Below are 23,334 nucleotides of genomic sequence, written 5' to 3' on the forward strand. Positions count from 1 at the left end.
ACCCTGGGTGAGCCTGGCAGGGAGGGCTGTGACCAGGGGTATCCCTGGGCTCCCGGCAGCACACCACACCCTGCCTAGAGGCTGGCACGCCTCGGCGCCCCCCAGTGGCCACATCTGGGGAGAAGCCCGTTTCTCCCTGGACCTCCTGCGCAAGTTTGCTCAACCGACTGGCTTGGCTTCCGCAAACCTCAGCAATGCTTCCAGCCACTAGGAGTGAAGAGTCTGGAGGACCCCCACCTCGTTGAGGGCGTCAGGGGAGGCTTCTGGGAGGAGGCGATGTTTGTGCTGAGAGGTGAGTTGGAGTTAACTAGGTGAACAGGGAAGGGGAGGGTACACCTGGCAGAGGAAATAGCTCTAGCAAAGGTCCCAAGATGGGAAGATGGTAGGGAGATTGAGGGACTTCCGGGAGTCCAGCGTGACTGGAGCCTGCAGAGTGACAGGGAGTGCGGTGGCTGCAAAAGCAGGCGCCACGTTGTGTTGCTTTGAGCGCCTCCGTGAGAAGCTGTATTTTTGACCTAAAATCACTGGTTTCTAGTCTGTGTTGGAACAAGTCCCCTTTGGCCTGTTGGGGCCGACCTGCGGGGGGCTGTGGTCGTTTGCAGGGTGGGGGTAGGGGACAGCTGAATGTGACCCAGTCTCACTGACACACACCCCCACCCACGCACGGAAATCTGCACAAGACAGAACTTTATTGATGTAGGGCTTCCTGGCGAGGGGTGTGTGGGCCCCAGGGCAGGGCCTGTAGCACCATGATGGGGGTGGCCTGGATGACATGGTCCCCCTGGGGCAGGCAGGGCACAGGATAGGGTGGATCTTCCCAGCTCTGCCTCCCCCTGTAGCTGGTCTGGTTAGGTGGAGGGTGTCAGGGAGGTCGTGCTAATCCCCTCCCCCGTGGCGGACATAGATTCCCCCCCCCAGCTCAGAGTGGAGGGTTAGGGCAGTGCTGGGGCGGGGGGCAGGGCACCGGCTGACCCCCTCCCCACCCCCACTCTTCACAGTACATATTCCGATCAAAGGCGGGGGTTGTGCTGGGGGTCTCCCTAAGGGTGGGTGGCAAGAGCATTAGGGCGAACAGTTGTTCCCACCTCAAACCCACCCTGGAGGGGGTCTCATTCTGAACTGGGAGATGGGAAAAGGAGGGGCCGTGGGCGTGGCCAGCCCCTCTCCATCCCCCTCAGCCAGGAGCCCCGCAAGAGTTCCCAATAAATAACTTCCGGCTCCGTCTCACCCTTCACTCCCAGCTCCTGCCCCCCTCGGGCTCCTTCAGGCTGGCCAGCTGCAGGCCTGGTCGCCCCACCCCCATCCCCAGCCGGCCCCCAGCCTTGGCTCCGAGGACCGTGCGCCCTCTAGCGGCCTTGACAGGTTTTGCAGCACATTTGGCGGAAGTAGGCTCGGCTGCAGAACTGAAATTTCAGCACCAGGGGGCAGTAGGCGACCTTGTTCACATCCTTGCACTCTGGAGGGGGCGGGAGAAGAGTAGGTGAGGGGAATCAGGTCTCAGCACCCCTTCTGGCAGCGGCGCGACCGCAGGCTGCACAGCGCTTCCTAGCTCCTCTGTGCCTCGGTTTCCTCACCTCTCAAAGGGGGCTTATACCAGTAACTATGTCATTAGGTTGTTTTGAGGATGTTGGGAGGGAAGTGCAGGTCTGGGGCTTGGACACCGTGCTACACCACGAGAAAAGTGTTCCTTTTCCAATGATCTGTTTGGAGCTGTAATCCTTGCTCGTTTCCCTTTGTAACAGACTGAGGACCTTGAGCTCCAGAGCAGTCACTCCTCTCAGGGTATTTGTGTAGTTTGTGTTCAGGGTAATTGACAGTCTGTTCATGACAATGGACCAGGGTTCCCAGTTAGCAGTTAATGATGTATGACAGGGCCCGGTGCTAATAAAGGGCTTCACGTGGATTATTTTAGTCCCTCTCCCTAACACGGCACTCCCTCAAGTCGATATAGTAAACGCCTCTTGATAGATGAGAATACGAAGGCACAGAGGTGGAAGGTGAATCCAGGCAGTTTGGTTCCGGTGCCCTCAGTAAGTAACCTATTGCTCTCTATGAAACATAAATTTACTTAGGTAGAAAAAAATGGGTATATTTAAAGCAGTGGTTCTCAAGGAGATGCGATTTTGCCTCCCAGGGGACATTTGGTGATGTCTGGAGACATTTTTCAGTTTTCACCGCGGGGAGGAGGGATACTATTGGCATGCAGCAGGTAGCGGTCGGGGATGCTGAACCCCCGACAATGCATAGGGCAGCCCCTGTGACAAGGAATCATCTGGCCCCAAACATGAATAGTGCCTGAGGTTGAGAAACTGATTTAAAGAAAAATATCGGGCAGATAATGTTATACATGGAGATGATCAAGGTGAAGGTCATGCAGGTGGCTGGAGGAATGACCTGAGTTTGGGCCCCCAGAAAAATCAGGTGCCTACAACGCCTGGCACACAGTGGCACCTAAGACATGTTGGCAGGCAGGGAATGGTGAAAGATGGTCTGGAGAAGACAGAGAAAGGCATTTCCGTGGTTGCAGAAGCTCTAGGGCCAATGGTCTGGAGCCCCAGCTCTCCTATCTATGGCTTCCTCTGGACAGGACCCTCCTGGTTCCCTCCCCGCCTCACATACCTTCCAGGCCGTCGCCGGGGGGCGCGCTGTCACACTTGGCCTCGCACTGCTGCGTGGCGGGGGGCCGCAGGGCGTCCGCGCACTCGCGTGAGGGCTGCCCTGTGTGGCTGGAGCAGCGCACCGGGCGCTGTTGCTGCCCGAAGCCGCACTGCGCGGAGCACTGTGGGGAGTCGCGGATGAGCCGCAGCCCAGCGCGGCCACCCACCCTGCCACCCGTGCCCTGGTTCCCGCCCTGCAGGGCGCGCCCGCCTACCTCACCCCACTCTCCCGCCACCCAGCGGGCCGGCGGGCAGCGGCGCAGGTTGCAGCGCATGGTCGCCGGCGGCTTGGCCGCGGGCGGGCAGTGCGTGGGGGGCAGTGTGGCGCGGTGATCTGCGCTCTTACAAAGGACGACACGGTGGCGGAGGCCCGGCCCGCAGCTGGGGGTGCACTGCAGTTGGAGGGGGCGTTTCATGCTCAGTGGGCGCCTCCCTCCCCGCTCACACAAGGAGTAGGAAGGATGCTGGTCCGCTGGGAGGTGAGGACGGTACAGCTAACTTTGGACCAGTCACGGTGTGGGGGGGGGGCTCACTAGGGCTCGCGGGAGTGGGGAGGCGCCTCAGTGTGCACCCGACATGGGCAACCCAGGCCCCTCCCTGCTCTGCACAGGGCGGGAAGGGGCGGCTGACCTCCGACCAGTCGAGGGCGGCCCACTCTGGAGGGCAGGCCGGACCGTGGCAGGCCTCCAGCACCGGTGGGCGCGGCTGCGGGCAAGCGCTGTCGTCCAGCGCCTTTTCCTCTGCGGCCGAAACGCGGCGCTGGCACACGACGGAGCGGCTGCGCACGCCCGCATCACAGCTGCGGCTGCAGCGCGACCAGTTCCCTACGACCCAGCTGTGGGGGGAGGGTTAGTCTGAGACAGGACGCCGGGCAGGCCACCCTGAGCTTGGGGCACGAGCAGATCCTCCTCCTTGCCAACAATTAACATCGTTGTGGAAGGTGGCACCGGGATGCCTGTTGCTCCCGTGCCCCACACCTCGAACTCAGAACAACTTTATTCTGCACCCACATTGGGGGCTGGGAGGCACATCATCCCAAGGGGAGTTCACCTGGACCTGGCCAGGGAGCACCATTGCTCTGACTTTGACCTCACCTTAGGGAGCACCCACTCCTCTGATCCCAGTAGCACCGTCACTCCAGTGCTTGCCATCCCGACCCTGCACCATGGCAGGCACTCACTCGGGTGGGCAGGGCTCTGTGTTGCAGGCGCGCTGCCTCTTGGGTAGCTTGCTGTGGGCGCTGCAGTGGTGCGGAGCCACGGCTGAGCTGTCCAGCTGATTGCGGCACTCCACAGCCTGCACCTGGCTGCCTGGGGGCGGGCGAGAGGTCTGCTCAGCCCTGCCCGACCCAGAAGGTCAGTCTGGTGACCAGGACCTGCCCCACCCCGTCCCACCCCGGCCTCACCGCCTGCACACTGGGCCGAGCACTTGGTCCAGGGCGCGTAGTGCCAGGAGTACGGAGGCAGTGCATCTCGGGTGATGGGTGCATTGAAGCGGTAGCGGAGGACCGGCAGCTCAGTCCGGGCCAGCACCTGGGGTTGTAGGCGGGGATCAAATGGAAATCAAGTTCGAGGCCCCACAAGGACGCTAATGCCCTCCTGCACCTTGCTCCCAGCCCTGCTGTTACCATGATGATGAGAGATGCGTTAATGGGTCCCAGGGCTTCTAGGCTCTGGGTCTGATCCGGCCCTTGTCGCAGCTGAAAGGTGGTCCCGGCCAGGGGCAGGCGGTGGGGCTGGGGGGTCCCAGGCAGCCCCTCCAGCAGCAGGGACTCCTGGTCCCCCTTCAGGGCTGGGGGACAGCATAGGGGTCAGAACCCCAGCCACACTGACGCCGCCCCTGCTGACCCCCCGTCCTCATCCTCCCACCTCTGGCTCACCCAGGTGACTGAGGGAGAGGTTCAGGTCCTGGATGAAAATGTGGACGGAGCCTTTGGGGATCCAGACGACTTCCTCGTACCCTGGACAGTGGAGCTCAGATGTCACCCACTTGGCCCTTCCCTGCACCTGCCTGTCTCCCCCATTCCTGGTCCCTGATGATAACAACTAACCATTACCGTGCTAAGCACGCACAGAGACATGCCACCTCATCCGCAGCTCTGACCCTGTGAAGTTAGATGTGTCATCACACCCACTTTACAGATGACAAAACTGAGGCGCAGAGAGACAAAACAAATTGCTCAGGTTCCACAGCTAGGAAGTGGCTGGCCTGGGATTTGAACCCACACTTTCTCACCTCTCAAACCATCAAAGTGGTCCGACCCTCCCCCCACCCCCCAACAAGCAGCAGGGCTGGGCTTGGGCAGAGGGAAGGGGGCACCACGGGGCCCTGACCCACACAGGGTGACTTGGCGGTTTTAGCAGTCAGAGTCAGGTTTGCAGTGAGCTCCATCACTTACGACCTGGATGATCTTGGGCCCCTGTGAACCCTCTGTCCCTGCCCACCTGTGTCCCCCCTAGTTTATCTGTACCCCAAGACTGTCTCCTGAACTCCACACTTGGCCCTCAGTGTGTGTTTGGTCCCTTAAGCCCACCTCCCCTCTCCCACCTCACAGGGGTCTCTTCCCTTCAGCCCAAGGTTGGGAGGCATTCAAGTTCACCACACCCTGCAGCTATCCCCACCCCTAGTAAGCTCTGTGCTTTAGCACAGAGGGTCCCTCAGCCTCCTTGGAGGGTCAGGCGCCTGCCCCCTCAAGACCCGGTTTGAGGCCCTCAGGATGGGGCAGGGGAGATTTAGGCCTCCACCCCCTTGGACACTTTAATTGCCGAGCTTTAGGCACCAAGAACCCAAGCCAGTCCCTGACCCTGACCTGGGGCATCACGTCTGGGACCTTTTGGGGTCCCTTACACCCCAGTGGGCCCTCGGCTCTGAGGAGTTGCTGATCTTGGCTACTGTGGTGGGGCGAGCCCCGCCCCCAGCCACCAAGTGGGGAGTGTGAAAGGGAAGCTGGGGAGGGGGGTCTCTCACCGGCTCCAGGCCAGGCTGGGCTGAAGACCCCCTCGATGGTTTCGCAGGCGCTGCCATCACCCCCACACACTCTGCACTTGTCTTCCCGCAGGTCAGAGCCCAGGACCCGGTCACAGCCCACGTGCTGGGGAGGGCAGTGGTGTGCGTGGGGGAATTCAGGGAGCCGCCCCCCTCCACCTCCGGCCCCCTCTCCCCTCCCCTCTCGCAGGGAGTCCCCTCCACCTTGCACTCGCCGCTGACACAAATGTCCACTGTGTCTGGGCGGCAGGGCGTCCCGTCCACCACAGCCGCCGCCCTCTCCGTGTAGAAGTTGAAGCCTTCTGCTAGGCACGTGAGCGAGCAGGCCTTCACGCCCCCTGGGGGGCACGGCCCCATCAGACTGAGGGCCAGACCCCAGACCCAACAAGGACAGGCAGGTTGGGCAGAGGGAGCGGGGCCTCCCGGTGTTCAGTCTAGGCGCTGCTGAGCCACATCCCGGGCACTCTGGCTCCTTGGGTGAGGGGAGGGCTCAGGGCAGACCCCATGATATGGTCTCCACCTGCGGCTGTCCCGTTACTGCCCCAAGGCCTTCTGAGTCCCCTGCTCACCTCCTCGGTACGTTTTCCACGTGTAGAATTTTCCACGGAAGGGGACACTGTCAAATTCAGAGCACTGCATTTCCCTGAAGTCCTGGGAGCCTGGGGGACAGTCCTGGGGCACAAAAAGGGAAAAGTAGGGAGGCCAGGTGTTGGGGGGGGATGCAGTTAGGGCAGAGGCCTGGGGACGGAGAACTAATGCTCTGAGCAGGGGTGGGTTGGAGGAGTGAGGCTGGAGGCAAGGAGGCCAGGGAGGAGGCCGGGGAGGGGGGGCGGTGTCTGAGATGGGAGGAGGTGACTCATTAGAGTTTGGGGGCAAGCTGAGGCTAACACCTGGGTTTCTGCTCTCAGACTATGGGGCCTTGAGAGAGCTGGCTTAGAAAGGAGCAAAGCCCACTCTTCGCGAGTGTGGGGGATGTGTGGACGGAAGTGTTGGACAGGAGACTGTGGTCTTTGGTCAGAAGGCAGTGCAAAAAGGGGACGAAAACTTGGCCACTGGATTTTGGGGCAGGGAGCTCGGGTCAGCTTTGGGGTAGGAGCAGGGCTTTTGGGGGGAAATTGGGCAGTAAAGGGAGGAACGCGTGTAGTTGGAGAGGGTTGTCAGGGGCCAAGCAGTTATTTCCAGGTGGGAGACGCATCTACTGCAAAAGTGTGAAGAGTTGGAAGGAGACAGGGCCCAGCGCTGGTGTAGGGAGGTCCGGGAAAGGAGGGGGTGGCCGCTGCAGGTTTCCAGAGGAGACGGTGGCCAGCTGGCCCAGGCTCGTTGGAAGCTGATGCATGCCTTTCTTTTCCCGCGTGTAAGAGGGGCCAACGGTACCCGGCTTGGGATCCTGGGGGGACTCACATCGGTGTTGCAGGAACGGTGCCTCCGTCTCTCGCCCAGGCAGTACTTGCCCCCGATCGTCGGCCTGGAAATGGGGGTGGACGGCAAAGAAATGCGGCAGGGGGAGTAGGGGGCGAGGACCGCCCGCCCCGCTCCCCCGGCATTGGGGCCTGGGGGCTGACCTGGGGCTGTCGCAGTGACGGCTGGAGGAGGACACGCCGCCGCCGCACGTCCGGCTGCAGTCGCCCCACGGGGTCCACGGGCCCCAGGCGCCGTCCACGCCCTCCGGCCGCGACCCAAAGGGGACGCAGACCCGCTTGTAGCACCACTGCGGGTGGGATGATGGGGAGGGGTGAGTCGGGCTTTGCGGACTCTCTGCGGCTTGGCGCTCAATCCTATCCCCACCCCAGCCCCCCAGCCGGAAGTCTGAGCCCTCCTGAGGTGGAGCGAAAGCGGGAGCCGGTGGGGGACGGAGGTGGGGTCTGAAGACCGGGATTCTGTCCGGTAATATGGGGGCGCGGCTAGGGAGAGACACTGTTCAAAGAAGGGGCGTGGCCTAAACTTAGGGTCCGGAACGGGTGGTGAAGCTAGTGTTGGGACGAGCGCGCAGGGCACGGCTTGAAAGCGAGTGTGGCCTCAGGCCAGGGGTGGGGCTTACAAGCAGTAGGCGTGGCCAAAGCCGATGGAGGGGTCTGGGGGTGGTGGGGGGTGTGTGGAGGCTCTTGGCCTGCGCTCACCCCCTTGTCGATGGTGTGCGTCTGGCACAGCGTGCCCTCGGCGGCCGGGATGCTGTTGGTGATGCACCGGTTGCTCTTGCTCAGACACCACAACTCGCTGCAGACCTCCTGCGGGCCAAGGCGCCCGCTCAGCCTCGCCCCCCTCCCACCTGCCTTGGGAGGACCGAGGCGACCCGCTCACTGCCGGCGGACAGTGGGGCCCCAGCGTTCCTTTCCTGGGTCTCTTTTTGCAACCCCTTGTGGGGGCATGGGCTGGGACCTCTCCTCTCCCTGTAAGCAGCACTTATAAAGCATCTGGGAGTGCTGCAAACTCCCTTAGGCACCACAATCCCCATTTTACTATGAGAAAACCAAGGCTCAGCCAGGTAAGGTCACTCGCTAGAAGTCACACAGCTCCTAAGGGTTAGTCTGGATCCTAACCTAAAACTTAGATCGCAGCGTCTATGATCTAATCCCTCTACAGTTCAACCCGTGGCACCTCCCAAGTTTCTAGGAGAAACCTTGGGACCTGCTGAGAAATGAAGAGGAAGGATTTTTAGAATGGGCAAAGCAGCCCACCCAAGAGCAGTGGTTGAAAAATCAGGCCTGATGACGGCTCAGGTCAAGGGCCCTGTCTCTAATTCTTTTTCCAGCTGGTAGTTCTCATTGTTTCCCCCACCTAAACTGGGGAGGCTCCCAAAGCTTTTAATCTATGGAGGGTTGAGAGGGGATAAGGGCAGGCTGGGTTTATGTGGAAAGTTCCTCTAGTTCTCCCAGTGAAAAATCAGCCCATCTTCCTCCTGAGTCTTACATGGGCTGGCCCAGACCCTGGCATCAGGTCATGTCCCTGGCAGGAGGCTGGACCAGTCCCAGGGAGTCACTCAGAGCCTTTAGGTTCAGGTTAATTAATACCCCTGGACAAGCCCCACTGGGTTCAGGTGTGGCCAAATTTGACCCTCTAGCCTACATCCCGCTCCATATCCCAGGGTCTTTCCTCTGAGAAGTGAAGATCCTTCTGTCCCCTTTTTACAATCACATGTAATCTTCTCTTAGAACCTGATCCTTCCAAACTTTGAAGATTTGGGATTGGACTGAGCAATGGCTGTAAGAAGGAACTTTCCTGTGTTAGCCTCTGAGAGACACCTGCACACACATGAGAAGTTTGGAGGGTTGTTCTCAAACCTGCTCCCTCAGAAGATACTTCTCATCTAAAAACTCAGCCTGGTTTGCTGGCTTCACTTGGCTTATGTTCTCCTGCCCATGTGTAAAAATATCACAGGCCCTGATCCCACTTCTGACACCTCTTAAAGAGAACTGCCTAATCCAGTCCTGCTCTTGCTCCTCTCCACAAGGAGGTGCCATGGTATATATGAATGAGTCCTGGGCCACTCATGGAGACTTCAACTCCACCAGTGACTTGCAACACATTTCCCCTCTCTGGGCCTCATCTGTTAAGATGGGCCTTGTCTACATATGGCTGAGGGGCATGTAACAGAGTAGATATGAAAGGGCTTGCATAAACACCCTGTTATTGAGTAATAAGACCACAACTATCTCTGGACCAGGCACCAGGCCCAGCTCTTTACACATATTAACTGGTTTACATGTAGTCAATAATTTACCCCTTTGCCAGGAGGGCCAGGAAGATGTTCCTCGGAAAAATAAAAGGAAGAATCAATTCAACATACAGCCAGCAGTGGTCCATGCTTGATAATCTGGCACTTTCTCCACTTACCCACCCCTTTATAACATTTAGATTCACGGAGAAACCTAGATTCCAATCCCAGCTCTGTCATGTTCTCAAATGGTGACTTTGGGCAAGGCATCCTCCTTATGCCTCAGTCCCTTCTTCTGCAATGTGGGGGCAATAGGGTTGTCAGGAGTTTAACTGAGATGATACATATCACATGCTTGGCATACAGTGAGCATTCAATAAATGTCAGCCATCGTTGTCATCGTTAGGATACCTGGGACACAGCAGATGCTCAAGAGTACCTTCTGAATTCTTTAGGAATTCATTAGAGGGAGCTGTAGTTAGTTACCAGCCAAGTTGGGTGGGGTGGGGTGCTCAGAGTGGACTAAACATGAATTGATCCAGGGTTTGTCTCCTTGTCTTGCGCTGGAATAAAGTGAGGGCATTTTAACAGCTGCCTGCTCCCTGTTTTGAGTTAACATGGCCTTAGCTTGGACAAGTCATTCAAGCTGATCTTTTCGAGTCTTGAGGGTGTGGAGAACTGGGACTGCGTCTGGGCTACCAAGGCTGAGGCTGTGAGGAGTTAGGGGGTGTGTTCAGGGAATTGGCGGAGGTAGGCAACGGAGGGGCAGACCCCAGATGAGCCGGTGGTCCCCGGTGGCCGAAGAGGGTCACCAGCTTCCTCGGGGGAGCTGGGAGTGGCATCCCCAGCTCACTTCTCTACGGGTGGATGGGGCTTTGGGAGCTGAGTATAATCCTCAAGCAAGAGTGGGGAGTGATCAGGAGGCTCAGAGCTTGTCCAGCTAAGGATTGGGGCCAAGAGATCTTGTGAACCAGTCAGTGGGGGAAGGAGGGAATGGAGACAGGGTATCCCTAGAAGGATCTCTCCAGTTTTTTGCCAAGTGGGGAAGATGGTTCATCCCCAGGGAAGCTATTTCCACCAAATCTGGATGTTTCGTTAAAAATGGCCCAGTTAGGGACCTTGACTTCAGTCCTGCTGCAGCAGCAGGTGGACCCCCAGGCTCTCCCCAGCTCAGTCCCCAAAACAGGGGTCTGGAGAACCAGGAGAGCCCATTCTTGTTCCCGAGCATTGTGACTGTGTGTGACACTCGTATAACCCCATGCACCTCTGTCCTCCCGTCCCCCACTGAGGCCCACTTCCCTTCCCAGCTCTCCCACCCCCACTGCCTGTGTGTGGGGTGCCCACATGGAGTTTCCCACCCCCGGTGGCCCCCCCACCCTGGTGGTGGTGGCCGCCTCCCCTCCCAGGAAGGAAAGCAGGAAGGCTCTCTCTACCCCGTATTTACACTGACGCGATTTGACTCCATGCTGGAAGCGGCATTGCTCATCTGCATCATAGACCTGGCCGGGGGCCACTGTTGGGTACACGAAGTCCTGTCTAGGCGGCCGGTTGTTCAGGCAGAGCCCCAGGCCCAAGCTGTGGCGAGAAGAAAGCAGCTGTCACGCCGGAGGGCTGCAGGCCAAGAGCTCAGAGGCCCCAGCCAGGTGGGGGTCCCGGGGAGCAGCCCTGTGAGCACATGACCCTTCTCAGAAGCAGCCCTGATTTCCAGAGGTCCTCCCCTCCCCCAACGAGAGTGTGTGTCCCTGGGTGGGACAGGCAGGTAGGTCCTCACTCCAGAAAGCTGGTGATGTAGTCACGGCTGCAGGAGGACCACACAAACGGGTTGGTCTTCATGGTGATGTGTGCGGCCATGAGTTTGGCCGGGTCCTGGCCACGGGCCCCGCAGCTGTTCCCCACGCCGTCGTGGTTCATGCCAAACCTGGGGAGAGGAGCGGCGGCTCTGCCGGGTGTCGAGGGACCTGCCAGGCTCCTCCCGCCCGTCCCCTCCCGTGTCCCCGCCTCACGTGTGTCCGATCTCGTGGGCAATGGTGAATGCTGTGGCCAGGCCGATGTCTTCGTTGATGCTACAACTTCTCTCTCGCTCACACATCCCGCCCACGGGGGCCAGGCCTGGGAAATGGGCGTGTGGGGCTGCAGCTGGGGGCTCGGGGCTGCGTCTTCGACCCTGTCCACTCTGCCAGGTCCCCACCCCCACCAGGGCCAGTGTCACCCAGCCCACTGCCTTCGGATGTGCCTGAAACCTAGGGGACCCGGGTACCTAGTGTGCCGCAGGGTTTGTTCTTGTAGATGCAGATGTCATAGCTGTGAAAGGAGAGGGGGGCCGTGAGGGAGCTGGGCTGACTCCCTAAGCCCCGCTGCTACCATCCTGCCTGTCTCTGGTGGCTGAGTCCTGCCTGGGAAGCGTTCCCTGCCTTGGAACTGAAGCCTCATGCTCTTGCCCCAGCTGGCCTTGGAGATGCTGGGGTGCATGAATGACCGACTGAATGAATGACAGAGTGAGTGAAGGATGCGTCAGTGTCCGAACAGCCCCACACCCGCCTCCCCACATTCTCAGGCTCCCCAGCAGGCCCTCCCCGTCCCTGGCTCCCCAAGGGGGTGGCTGCACAGTCTCGGCCTCTTCCATCTCTCAGCAGAAGTGATCCCTGCTTAGACCTGGACAGTCCCCTGGGCAACTCGTCCCCCGGCTCAAGTCCTAGTGGAGCCGTCCCTGCCCCTCACCGCGTGATGAGCACCGCTGTGTCATGGTTGGCCACGCCGTTCTCTGGAATGGCATTGCCATGGCCGCTACGGTTCACGATGGATTTCTGCCACTTACAGAAGCTGTCCAGGGACTTCCCAGCATGGTGGGTGATCTCCAGGGTGGGCTGAGGGTGGACAGAGAGAGGTACATGGGTACTAGCCACCCAGGGGAAGGTGGGCAGCGCTGGCGTGCAGGGGAAGGTGGGCCCCCCCCACCCCGCACCTGGTCCTCCGTGAGCAGGATAAGGCGTGTTACCAGGATATTAACGATGTTTCCCAGACTCGAGTCCTGGAAAAGTTTGGCAACCTGACCTCCAAGAAACAAGAGAGACCGAGTCTTAAGAGGGGCCCAGAGTAGAAGACAAAAAGTGAGACGATGACAACAGCGTGCTTCAATCTAGTACCTCCTGTGTGCTGGGGCTCAGGCTAAGCCTGCTGCGTAGATCTTCACAGGAGTACGTATTATCATTCCCATTTTACAGATAAGCAAACTGATGCTCAGCTGGTTAGGATGCGCAGCTGGCAGGCGCTGGAAGTGGGATTCAAGTCTGGCTAAGCCTGCCTGCCAGTGCGTTTCTTTCCAACTCACCCCTACCCTGCTCAGCTTGTCTGTCTACTTGTCCTCCTTCCTCCCAGCCCACCTGCCGGCTGCCTCTGCCCAGAGATGGCCTAAAGGATGTGCACATCTGGCCTCATTCCATACTGTCTGAAGGTACCAATTTGAGCATCACCACCGGAAGGTGGAAGTGTGGGGGCAGGAAGCTCTGGAGACAGTGGTCAGAGGCGAGGAGGAAGTGCCCAGGGGTGAGTGGGCACAGATGATGGAGGCCACTCTGTGCAATGACCTTGGAGCCCTGAGCCATCACGGTCCCATGTGGAAACCCCCAGAAACCCTGGCAGGTTTTAGGGAACTTTGGAAGCCCAAGGGAGGAAGGCGGGTCCTGGGCAGAAAGCAGGGGTATCAGATATGAAGTTATGTCAACATAACGGGCCAACTGTCTGCGCTAAACTTCTTGTCTTCCCTTTTTGCTTTAGTGGAACAACATCATCACTCGTCAAGCCCCCACTATGTGCCAAGTGCTCTAGCTGGCTTCTCTCTCACTATCTCTTACCCTTTTGTGATAGATACTAGTATAGCCCCATTTTACAGAGGCAGAAACTGAGGCTCAGAGAGGTCCACCGTCTTGATCAAGATCTAGGATGGGTGCTGACTCTGAGCGTGGGTCAGCCAGGTCAGCCTGTATGAATTTATAGGTAGGCACTTGGGCGAGCCCTGCATGAAGACAGATGCGCACCAACGTGTGTACTGCTAACCTGGGCAAGTACCTGCAAGTCACCCATTTATTTTTTTATACAGCAAATAATTGCAGGGCACCTTACTGTGTGCTAGGTGCTGTGTTAAGCTTTAGCAATTCACTGCATCCACCTTAGCCTTATGAAGTCAGTACTATTATTATACCCATTTTACAGATGGATAAACCAAGGCAGAGAGGTAAAGTAACTTGCCCAAGGGCACACAGTTCAAAAGCGGCATAGCTGAGATTTCAGGCCAGGCTGGTTTGCTCCCGAGTCCATGCTTCTAGCCACCGTGCTAGGCTGCTTCTCCTCCTTCCTGGCCACAAAAAGCCCTCCTTTCTCACTTACCCTGTCCCCTCTCCATTCTCTTTCACTGGCCTCAGGCCAGGGATGGGGGGGATGGTGACACCCCTTTTCCTAACCTCTGGAGCGAGCTCTATGTTCTTGGGGCTCCATGCCCAGGGAGGGGGAGGCACTTACAATGTTCATGATGGCCAGCACATACTGTTCCACGTCTCGGCGCCCGTGGTAGGCCACCATCATCTTGTCAGCCACCACCAGGGTCTCCACATAGCGCTCTCGGCTGACCGAGCGCTTCAGGCCTGGCTGGCCGCGCTCTGTTTCATTCCCGAGGGGCCAGGCAGGTGGCGGTTTCAGGGTGCGCAGCCACCAAGGCCGCCCCTTCCACGGTTTCTCATCTGGATGGACAATTTCTGGTCATTCTGCTGCTTGCTCTGATGGTCCAACTCCCTGTCTCATGATTCATCTGGCTGTCAAATAGCTCATTCTTTTGCTGCTGGTTCTACAATGATGTGGCTGTCTCACTGCCAAACTGGTTGGTTGAACAGCCGCCCAGCATCCCATGACAATCAACATGACCGTGCAACTTCCCGACAATTCCACTGCTCAAATGGATGTGTGTAGCAGCCTGCCTCACTGCCAGAACTGTGTGCTTGTACGGCTCCCTGGCCTTCTGACTGTGCAACTTTTTACTCACCCTGCTGCCAACTGACTGGCTGTAAAACAATCCACCTGCCTGACGGTCTTATTGCTTGGCTGTCCCAGTGACTGTCCAATTGTGACACCATCCACTTTTCTGTTTCGACAACCCACTGCGGTTGTGTGTCTGCCACGGTGTGCTACTCTGGGACTCTCGGATTATGCAACTAATTCAATGTTCCAGTGGCTCTGCCTTTCCACTGGACAGAGATCATTTTTTTTAGCTGTACGATTGTCCTGGGGAATCTTCTGTTGTCTAGCTAGTTTCCTTACTTTCCCATTCCCTAAATGTCTGATGTTACAACTGTCCTCCTGCAAGTCGGGTTGCAAATCTGATACTCCGAATGGTGGCTAAGGTCTCCTGGTGTTTTCCTTGTGCAACTGCCCCAATATTGGTTACCACCGTCCCGCTGCTTAACTGTCTGATCAGACAATAATCCTAGAGGTGGATGGTTTTACACCTGAGCACCTGCCTGGCTGTCCAGCTGCCCGTCTCACTCACTGTTGGGCCATCGGACTACGGCAGTGATGGATGCGCTGTTCCATTGTCTACTGCCCTGCTGACTGTCTGCACTGCTCCCTGAGGTAGCTGCCTGCTGACCTTCTGGATGGAGGGACACTGCCATCTACCTCTGCCTCAAGGCAAAGATGTTGTGCACCCCCTTTGCCCAGCCCCAGAGAGAAAGATGTATGTACCTCTCACTCCACAGGCTGTGTCCAGGTGGGGGTGACGCAGGGAGGAACGCTTGTACACCACGTGGGGACCACTCTCCTCTGGGCCCCGGTGCCCCTTGGGCCCTCCTTGCAGGGGCTCGATTAAGTATTCTTCTTCATCTGCCACAATCAGGCCATGCTGGGGGTTGGGAAGTGGGACAGAGGGCTCGGGTCAGGTTCTGGTTCCCAGGACCCCTGGGACCCTATCTCTGTCTTTATGATTTAATGCCTTCCATTTTACTGGGTTTATGTTACTGTTCCTTTTCCAGTTTCTTCGACGTTCAGCTCATTAATTTTTAGCCTGACCTAAGGCTACACATTTTCTTCTACGTACTGCTTTAGCTGCATCTTAAAATAGCTAATCCTTTCGATTAGCTCGAAATGTTTAAAAAACTTCCACTGTGATTCCTTCTCTGACCTATATAAGTGTTTTTCTTAACTCCCAAACTCGTGGGCATTTCCCCCTACTGCCCAGAACCCTCCACTCACCAGGCCCCCACAGGTGCTGATGGCCACATGGGAGCTGCTGGCCTGGCCCTGCAGGTGGCCGGCGTAGAGGCAGTGGGGCCGGGCGGCCCTCTGCCAGGCCAGGCCCTCTCGAGTCCAGTACTCCACGGAGACATGCCCCGCCAGGAGGCGAGGGCTGCGGGTCAGGTTCAGCAGGAAGTGGGTGCTCGGTGCAGCCACCTTGTAGAAAAGGCGGGACTCTGCTTGGGGCCCTGTGCCCCGACGCTGCCTCCTGGGGGTTGGGGGTGAGAAGGCCAGCAGTGCCCCGTTGTGGTCCACTCGGGTGGGGAAGGCGATCTCATAGCTCTCCAGACTGGACAGGAACTCATCTGTGGGTGAGGGTCAAAGGCTTGGGGATGGGCCCTGGGAAGGACCCCTGTGTCCTGCCTGCTTGGCTGCAGGGTAAACGATGCTGGCTTCAGTGAATCCTGAATCCAGGTCACCTGCTCCAAGACTCTGGTCTCATTGACCCCAGGGCCTACCCCACCACGACCACCGTCCCAGCTGCACTGACCCCTCCTCAGTTCCTTGCTCGGTCCCCCACCACTACCCCCGAGTCACCCCTACCTTGAGACCGGAAGGCGTGCGTGACCTCGAACGTGAGGCCCAGCCCCAGGGCGAGGGCCCAGCGGAGGATCTGGCAGGCAGGAGCCATAGAGGCCACGTGTCCACATGTCTCTCCCCAGCCCCGGCTGCCAGCAGCCCCCACAGCGCTGCCTTCCCTGTTCACAGCCTGGGCAGCATCACCGGGATCCTGGGATGGGAGAGCTGGGTCAGTGGGGTCTGGTCCTGCTGCCGGGCAGAGCCAGTGCCAAGGTCCCCCACCAGGCAGACAAAGACACCTGCAGCCAGCCCTTCACTCCCAGCCTCAGGGATGCCCATGGCATTCCCCCCTCCACGCTCCTGGTTTGAAGACTCTGAATGCATTTCCTTACTCAGTAGCCTCTCTGTCCCCCCCTCCCCCTGCTTCCCCACTATCCTCCGTATGCTCTTAGGACAGGCAGGGACCTTGACTCCATGAGCACTTACTATGTGCCAGCTACTGGCCAAGCATGTTCATGCCATCTCATTTCATTTCTGCAATAACCCAGGGGATTCGTTCATCGGGTGGCGACTGTGTGTAATATGGATACAGTCCCTCTCCTCCCACTCCCCCCCCCCACCCCGTGGGGCTCAGTCTCACAGGAATGACAGATGACAGACAAGTAAACGAAAAGACATGTAATTCAGATCAGGACACGTTCTTCATGAGAAATAAACAGGAGGCTTGGAAGCAGAGGTGGGAAGGATGAGAAGTGAAGAGGCAGGAGACAGTGCAGTGGTCCAGGCAGAGGAACAGCAGGGGCAAAGGCCCAGGGGCAGGCAGGAGCTTGGTGTGGACCCAGGACCACACTTGAAGGCTGGTCAGCGTGAATTTTCAACCCATATTAAACCCGAGGCCAGTGCTTGGAGCACCCCTTCCCCCGGGGGCCCTGCCTTCAGATTCTGTGTCACGGGTAGCACCACTCACCCCACCAGCGGAGCTGCAACCCCCTGCATCGTGGTCTCTGTTCCTGTGACCTCTCCTCCACCCAACATTTCCAGCCCGGCCCCTAGTCCTGCTTCCTCTCATTTCTCCTCGAAGCTCCAGGCCTGCCGGGCAGGTCTGTTTCTCCAGCATCTGCCCCAGGCCAGCCTGCCACAGACACCACTCTGGGCCACCACCCTGTGCCAAACCCTCCACCCCCCTCCTGTCTCCGCCCTCCTTCTCCTACTCTGTGCAATTTCCCCCTTAATCACATACTGTCTTGTTTTCTTTGCAGCCTGGCCAAGTCTGAGAGTCGATCCCCAAACAGGGCAGTTCAGCTCCTGAGAGATGGAGCCAGGTTTCCTCCAAGATGCTGACTTAGAAGCTGACACCCCGCCCCCCTCCCCGGCCACTTCTGATTGGACCCCTCCAGCTATGGGGAGCTCATTCCCACTCTATGACTGTGGTGCTCATTTCAGATGGGCTGATGCTTGGGTTTCTCTCTTTTTTTTTTTTTTTTTTTTACCTTTTGGGGTCTTCAGTTGGTGGCGCGGTGTCGAACCTGTGTGTGAGTCTCTCTGGGCCTCAGTGCCTCTTCTGGGAGCCTGGACAGGGTGGGAGGGGGCAGTGAGGAGAGCAGAGCTGGGTCTGGAGTTCAGGGGTCACTGAGGACACCCTGCCCTTCTCCCCAGCCCTGGTGATCCTCCTTTTCGCTTTCATCCTCCCTCTGTTCCTAGTTCCCCACCCCCACCTCCCTCCTCCCAACTTCTGTCCCCTCCCATCCCCATCCCCTCCCCTATTCCATCCTTGACTAGCTCTGGGATCAAAGCCCCTTCTGTGTGCGTGGGGGGGGGTCCCTCGAGCCCCCTCCTGCCGTAACACCCCTCCCCATGCCGAGGCGGCAGCATTCTCATTGCAAGTGAGGCTGGAGCCCCCCAGCCCCCCAATCCTGCCCCTTTCCTCCTTCCCATGCTGCCAGGCCTGGTGCAGAAGCTCAGTGGCTCTGTGGCTCTCTGAGTCCTCACCTCGGTCCTCTGAAGCTGGGCCCCTCCCCCCTACAACCTCTCCCATGCCTCTGGTGCTTCTAGCTCAAGTGGGGTGTGGAGAGGGCAGAAGGACCCAGCACAGGTGGTGGGTGAGGTGCAGGATAGGAGGAGTCTGGGGGGGGACGTACAGGTACAGGTGTCTGCCAGGGTGAGGCCAGGGGGAGAGAATCTGGAACAGTGGTACAGCCCACAGTGGTGCTGGGAGGTATGACCTGCTCTGGGCATTGGGGGGACCACGAACAGATTGGTGGCTCTGGCGGGGGGGGAAGAGAAGGCTTGGGGGTGGGTAGAGGATTACTGGGCCTGAGCCTGGGGGTGGGGGGCCACAGGATGTCAGCTGGGGGTCTCCCCTGGGATGTGTGCGGGTGACTACACATCCATGACTGTGCATGGCTGTAACTGTGTATATGTGACTTTGTGTGTGGTGTGTGCCCACGTGACTGTGTGTGTCTGCCCATGTGACCCTGTGTGTGACCGTAAGAGTGTGTTTGTGTGTGTGTACCCAGGCCTGGCCATCCCCTCCAGCCCCTCCCTCCTACAAGGCAGGAGGGAGATGGCCAACGTGGGGGAGGGTGCCAGCCCGCTGGAGGTGGGGGAGGAAATACCGGCGGAAACAGCCTCTGGAAACAGAGGCTCCATCCCATCTCCGGGATCCTGCAGGGATCTGCCACTCTACACCCAGATGTCCAGGGCCGGGCTGGGGGACAGGGCCGCGGAGCCTCCCTGCGGAGGCCAAGGCCGAGACTGCCCAGGCAGAGGCCCGGCCAGTCCAGGCTCTGCACATCTGGCTGGGCAGGCAGGAGAGGCGGCAGCCCCTGCCCGGAGAGCAGACAAAGGCCCGGCCTGCAGGAGGAGGGGGCCCGGCACCCGGCGGGTCTGCAACCAGCCGCTAATTAAAGGCCCTGAGCTGATGGCTGGAGACACTCGGAGACAGACGGTTGTGGCCCCGATGACCAACTCAGGGGAAATGGGCGGCGCCACTCCCACACCCAGACACACAAACACACATTGGCAACGACGTGCACGCACACACACTTGAGGGTGACCACACCTGTGAGGCTGGGGACCAACTACCAGACACCGCAGACCCACAAAGGACCCCCCAACACTCAGTACACACTCACACCCTGAGACAACATCCGAGACACACAACTACACATTCCCCAGACCTATGTGCATACATACACACACAACCCAGAGTTACACACCCAGGCTTACGTGCACAGACACGTACACACTCATTTCCACACTCACAGCAGACCAGGAACAAATTCACGAAGTCCTCCAAACCTTGAGACCCACCAGATGCACGTTCACACAGGCATTTACACACTCATGAAACTCAGACACACACGGAGACACACCGGCAGATGTTTGGAGAGACACACTCATCCAGACATTTACACCCAGGAGATGCTGACCTACGTGCACACACTGGCTTACACTCACACTTCCGCAGACACATAACACCCAAATCACACATCACACACAAATTCAAACATAGCCAGGCACTTATATTTTCATACAGCCACACACGCGCAGACACACGGCATTTATACAGACGTGGATGTCCACACACACACACACACACACACACACACACACGGAGCAAACAAACGCAGACAGGCGCTCCCAGGAACTCAGGGGCGCGTTGTGTGTCGCACACGCTTAGGGACATCGCACACCGCCACAACCCCCATGGCCCGACGTTCATCGTCCGGCGGCCCACGGCCATCCCCGGGCGACGACGCGGACACACAAAGTCCCCCTTAGTCCCGCACCCCCGCCCCGCCCCGCGCCGTTACCCGCGGCCGGCCGCCCGCCCGGGCCTCCGCCTGCAGTCCCCGCCGCCGTCTCGCCGGCCCACGCGCAGGAAGGGAGGGAGCGAGCGCGGCGGCGTGGCCGGGGGAGGGGGCGCGGGGACGGCACTTCCTGAGCAGCCTGCCAGGGTTATAAAAAACCCCCAAACCGCGCGCCGCCAAGACCCCGCCCGCCGCCGCCGCCGCCGGTGCAGGGCCGCGGGCTGGACCCGAGCCAGGGACCCGGGAGCTCGGGCGGCCCCGCCCGGACAGGCGCCCAGTCGTGGGGGCGGGGGAGGGATGGAAGATGGGGGTGAAATACGGTGGGGGCGGGGATAATGGGCGGGGGCGGGGGGGGGGCGGGGAGAAAGAGGGGGAGGGGTGGGGGGAGGGGAGAAAGACTAGGGTAGGGGGCTAGAGAGGGAGGGAGAATTGGGTAAGGGTAAGGGAAATGGAGGAAGAGGAGAAGGGGGTGGTTGGGGGAGGGGGAAGTTGGAAGGGAAAGAGGCGGGGCAAGGAGGAGGAGGCAAAGTGAGGGGGGCGGTAAGGGGCAGGAATGGGGCCAGAGGGGGATGGGGGAAGAGGGTGGGGGAGGGGAGGGCCCACTCCCTCGCCGGCATCCACAGCGTCCACAACAGCTGTTATTTATTGAAGGCGAGTCCTCGCTCAAACAAGCATTTATTGGGCGCCTCCCGTGTGCCAGGCACAGTGCCAGGGGAGGCTGAATACATCTCAACTCGCCCCCGCCCTCCCAGCGCTCCCCTCTGGGAGTTTGACCAGGACGGAGCCAGGGCTTGGCCTGGCTGGTCCCATTTCACAGAATAGGAAACTGAGGCCAGAGAGGGGGCGAGTGAACGCTCCGTGAGAGGGGGTGGCCCTGTGGGTTTTGGTTACCCCTGGAGCAATGCTCATTAGATGTGGAGCTAAGGCATGAGTAGGGGTGACCTGCACAGTCAGGGCCGGGATGGGATTTGAACCCCACGTGGCCGGCTGCCCCCCAGGCCTCTGGGTGCCTGTCTAGGGCCTGGTGCTCCGGGAGGGGCAGGGCGGTGACCCGCAGACCGCAGGATTCCAGGCATTTTCCAGGCCTGGCCCCCAGGGAGCTAGGCAGAGGCTGGCCTGGCCTTGCCCTTGGCCTTCTCATCTTCCTCATCCCTTGGTGGGGTGGGGGGGGGGGGGGCGTAGTAGCCTTTACAGGGCCAAGCGGGGAGGGGTTCAGCCAACAGCAAACATTTGTTTTCTTTGCCTTGAACTTGGAATGACATGTCAGGGCTCCTGCATACAGAGTCCTCCTGGAGCTCCCACCAGGTTACAGCTCCACCTCCACCCCATCCTCTCCCCAGGCCAGGCCAGAGGGGCAGCCCATTCTCATTTGCTACCCACTTTCCACCCCCCCAGGGCGAAGCAAGTCTAAGTAAGCCCTCTGCCTCTGCCAGCCTGTCCCTCTGTTCCTGGCATGGGCCTGTTGGGAGCCCACCCTGAGCTGCCTTCTGTTTACTTCTTTCTCCATCGGAGGGGTGGCTGCCTTTGCATTCTCAGTTTGCCCTGATGCTAAAACCTCCTCCTTTCAGCCCAGTGTCTGCTCCAGCCACAGGTCCTTAGTCTGGTGATGGGTGGCCACCAGACGGCACTGAGAATTTCAGGGCTGCTTTGAACAAGGAGCTCCCAGCTTCTGCCACTTACTAGCTGTAAAACCTCCTATAATCGTCTGGGAAACTGGCTCTTTGCATCCATTCCCCCTCCCTGACGTGCCACAACCCCAGATGTCCCTTGGGTGCTCCCTTTCCCCGCTAGGTGTGGTCTGGGTGTAGGGCATGTAACTTGGCCCTAAGCCACACCCACATCCCATCTCCTGGCCTCCTGGACTGATTGGAGGATGGGCACATAACCAACCCGCAATGAGCTGTGTCAGGGCTTTTGCAAGGAATCCTGGGAAACAGACTTTTGCATCTTGAGTAGCATTTGAAGCTGAGTCCCCATCTTAGACAACAGGGAGAGACCTCTAATAAGACTGAAGCCAACAGACTTGTGGTTGCCAATGGGGAGGGAAGGATTGGGAGTTTGGGATTAGCAGAGGCAAACTATTATATATAGGATGGATAAACAACAAGGTCCTACTGTATAGCACAGGGAACTATATTCAATATCCTGTGATAAACCATAATGGGAAAGAATATGAGAAAGTATATATATATGTATAACTGAATCACTTTGCTGTACAGCAGAAATTAACACAACATCGTAAATCAAGTATACTTCAATTAAAAAAAAAAAAGATGAAGCCACCCAGGTGGAGGAGGGCAATGACCCCAAGGCCATCATTTCAGCCCTGAGCCAGCTGTTCCTGAAGCCCATAGCTGGGCTTTCATTCATGCAATCTTTATTAAACACTGTTTTGTGCCAGGTGCTGGTGCAGGTACTGGAGACACAGCCAGGAACAATGACAATCTCCATTCCCCAGAGGTAATTGACCTGCCTCAGGGCCTTTGCACTTGCTGTTTGCTGTGCCTGGAATGCCAACTGCATCTCATTCTTCAAGTCTAGTCTCAAACATAGCCCCCTCAGTGAGTCCTGCCCAGCCACCCCCCCCCCCCCAGTTCAAGATTACCCCCCCCCCAACACACATACCTCCTCTCCCATTTCCTGACTTATTTTACTCTCAGCGTGAGTCACCACCTGACTTACTCTGTGGAATACTTGTGTTTGTTGATTCTGTCTTTCTGACGGGAACGTCAGCTTTGAGGATGGAGTCTTCATCTGTGAGGTCCACAGCAGTATCCTTAGTGCCTAGAACAGGGTCTGGCACAGAGCTGGTGTCAGTATTGAATAAACAGGGAGCTGTCAAGAGGCTCCCTGTGGAGGTGGCATCGACATCCTGGTTTGAATGTTAAAGAAGGAGGAAGTGGGGGGGGGGGCGTAGTGAGGGCATTCTAGGAGAAGGGCACAGCAAGTGCAAAGGCTGTTATGGCCAATACATTATCTTTTGACTTAAACCAGCTTGGACTGATTTAAAAGTTTTTTTTTTTTTTTTGTAATTTGCTACCTTTAGAACCCAGAGTGATGTAATGAGTTGTGCCTGGAGGGATGCAGTACTCCAGGGCTGCCACAGGAGGGTGCAGCAGAATCTCATTCTTGCCCTTGGACTGTAGGAACTGGGAAAAGAAGAGAGACATAATAATAATAATAATGACCACGATGCTGAAGCACTTGCTTTCAGGCCCGTTTTAACTTCACATCAGTCCTATGAAGTGGGCACCATTATCATAGCCATTTCCCAAATGGGAAAACTGAGGCACAGAGAGGCTCAGTAACTTGATCAAGATTGCCCAGCAAGGAGTAGCAGAACCAGAATAGAACAACCAAGATAAAAGTCACAGGTTATCTGACCACCTAGGGGGGAGGCAGCTGAGCTTCGAGGTGGAAGATCTCCCAG

The 23,334-nt window shown here is 58.2% G+C and overlaps 1 protein-coding gene and 1 long non-coding RNA gene across 4 annotated transcripts; one reads left to right on the forward strand and one right to left on the reverse strand.

Annotated features, from left to right (window-relative positions):
* Positions 1 to 81: 81 nt before the first annotated feature.
* On the forward strand, positions 82 to 18,346 carry LOC114893378. Of its 2 annotated transcripts, XR_003792869.1 has the most exons (4): positions 82 to 292; positions 11,928 to 12,137; positions 12,314 to 12,488; positions 17,352 to 18,346. It is a non-coding gene; the product is annotated as an uncharacterized LOC114893378 (long non-coding RNA). The 2 variants fall into 2 exon arrangements; XR_003792868.1 differs by lacking the exon at positions 17,352 to 18,346 and having other exon boundaries at positions 12,314 to 13,733.
* Positions 1,165 to 20,198, reverse strand: ADAMTS10 (ADAM metallopeptidase with thrombospondin type 1 motif 10). 2 transcript variants are annotated; one of them, XM_029219132.1, is made up of 26 exons: positions 19,908 to 20,195; positions 17,583 to 17,661; positions 16,117 to 16,303; positions 15,532 to 15,878; positions 15,025 to 15,181; positions 13,810 to 14,027; positions 12,257 to 12,340; positions 12,013 to 12,158; positions 11,552 to 11,595; positions 11,298 to 11,403; positions 11,066 to 11,212; positions 10,728 to 10,869; positions 7,760 to 7,867; positions 7,205 to 7,350; positions 7,044 to 7,107; positions 6,212 to 6,314; positions 5,847 to 5,980; positions 5,625 to 5,748; positions 4,537 to 4,617; positions 4,285 to 4,448; positions 4,063 to 4,189; positions 3,838 to 3,967; positions 3,288 to 3,492; positions 2,873 to 3,049; positions 2,620 to 2,779; positions 1,165 to 1,456 (listed from the first exon to the last, which is right to left on the reverse strand). In XM_029219132.1, exons 3-26 carry the CDS (start codon positions 16,202 to 16,204, stop codon positions 1,347 to 1,349), a joined length of 3,312 nt encoding a protein of 1,103 aa, XP_029074965.1. In that variant the 5' UTR covers positions 16,205 to 16,303; positions 17,583 to 17,661; positions 19,908 to 20,195; the 3' UTR covers positions 1,165 to 1,346. The 2 variants fall into 2 exon arrangements, with proteins under 2 accessions (XP_029074965.1, XP_029074964.1); XM_029219131.1 differs by having other exon boundaries at positions 1,271 to 1,456; positions 2,620 to 3,049; positions 5,625 to 5,969; positions 19,908 to 20,198.
* Between the last annotated feature and the right edge of the window lie 3,136 nt (positions 20,199 to 23,334).

This window comes from Monodon monoceros, unplaced genomic scaffold (genome assembly GCF_005190385.1).
Source record: "Monodon monoceros isolate NGI ecotype Baffin Bay Population unplaced genomic scaffold, NGI_Narwhal_1 Super_Scaffold_12, whole genome shotgun sequence".
NCBI lineage: Eukaryota > Metazoa > Chordata > Mammalia > Artiodactyla > Monodontidae > Monodon > Monodon monoceros.

Excerpts from the sequence above, each read along its gene's own strand:
- ADAMTS10 (XM_029219131.1), bottom strand. The coding sequence starts at position 16,204 with ATGGCTCCTGCCTGCCAGATCCTCCGCTGGGCCCTCGCCCTGGGGCTG. Across the intron at positions 15,182-15,531 it reads TCAGCACCTGTGGGGGCCTG|CATGGCCTGATTGTGGCAGA; the intron begins GTGAGTGGAGGG and ends CCCAACCCCCAG. Across the intron at positions 11,596-12,012 it reads ACAGCGGTGCTCATCACGCG|CTATGACATCTGCATCTACA; the intron begins GTGAGGGGCAGG and ends CTCCTTTCACAG.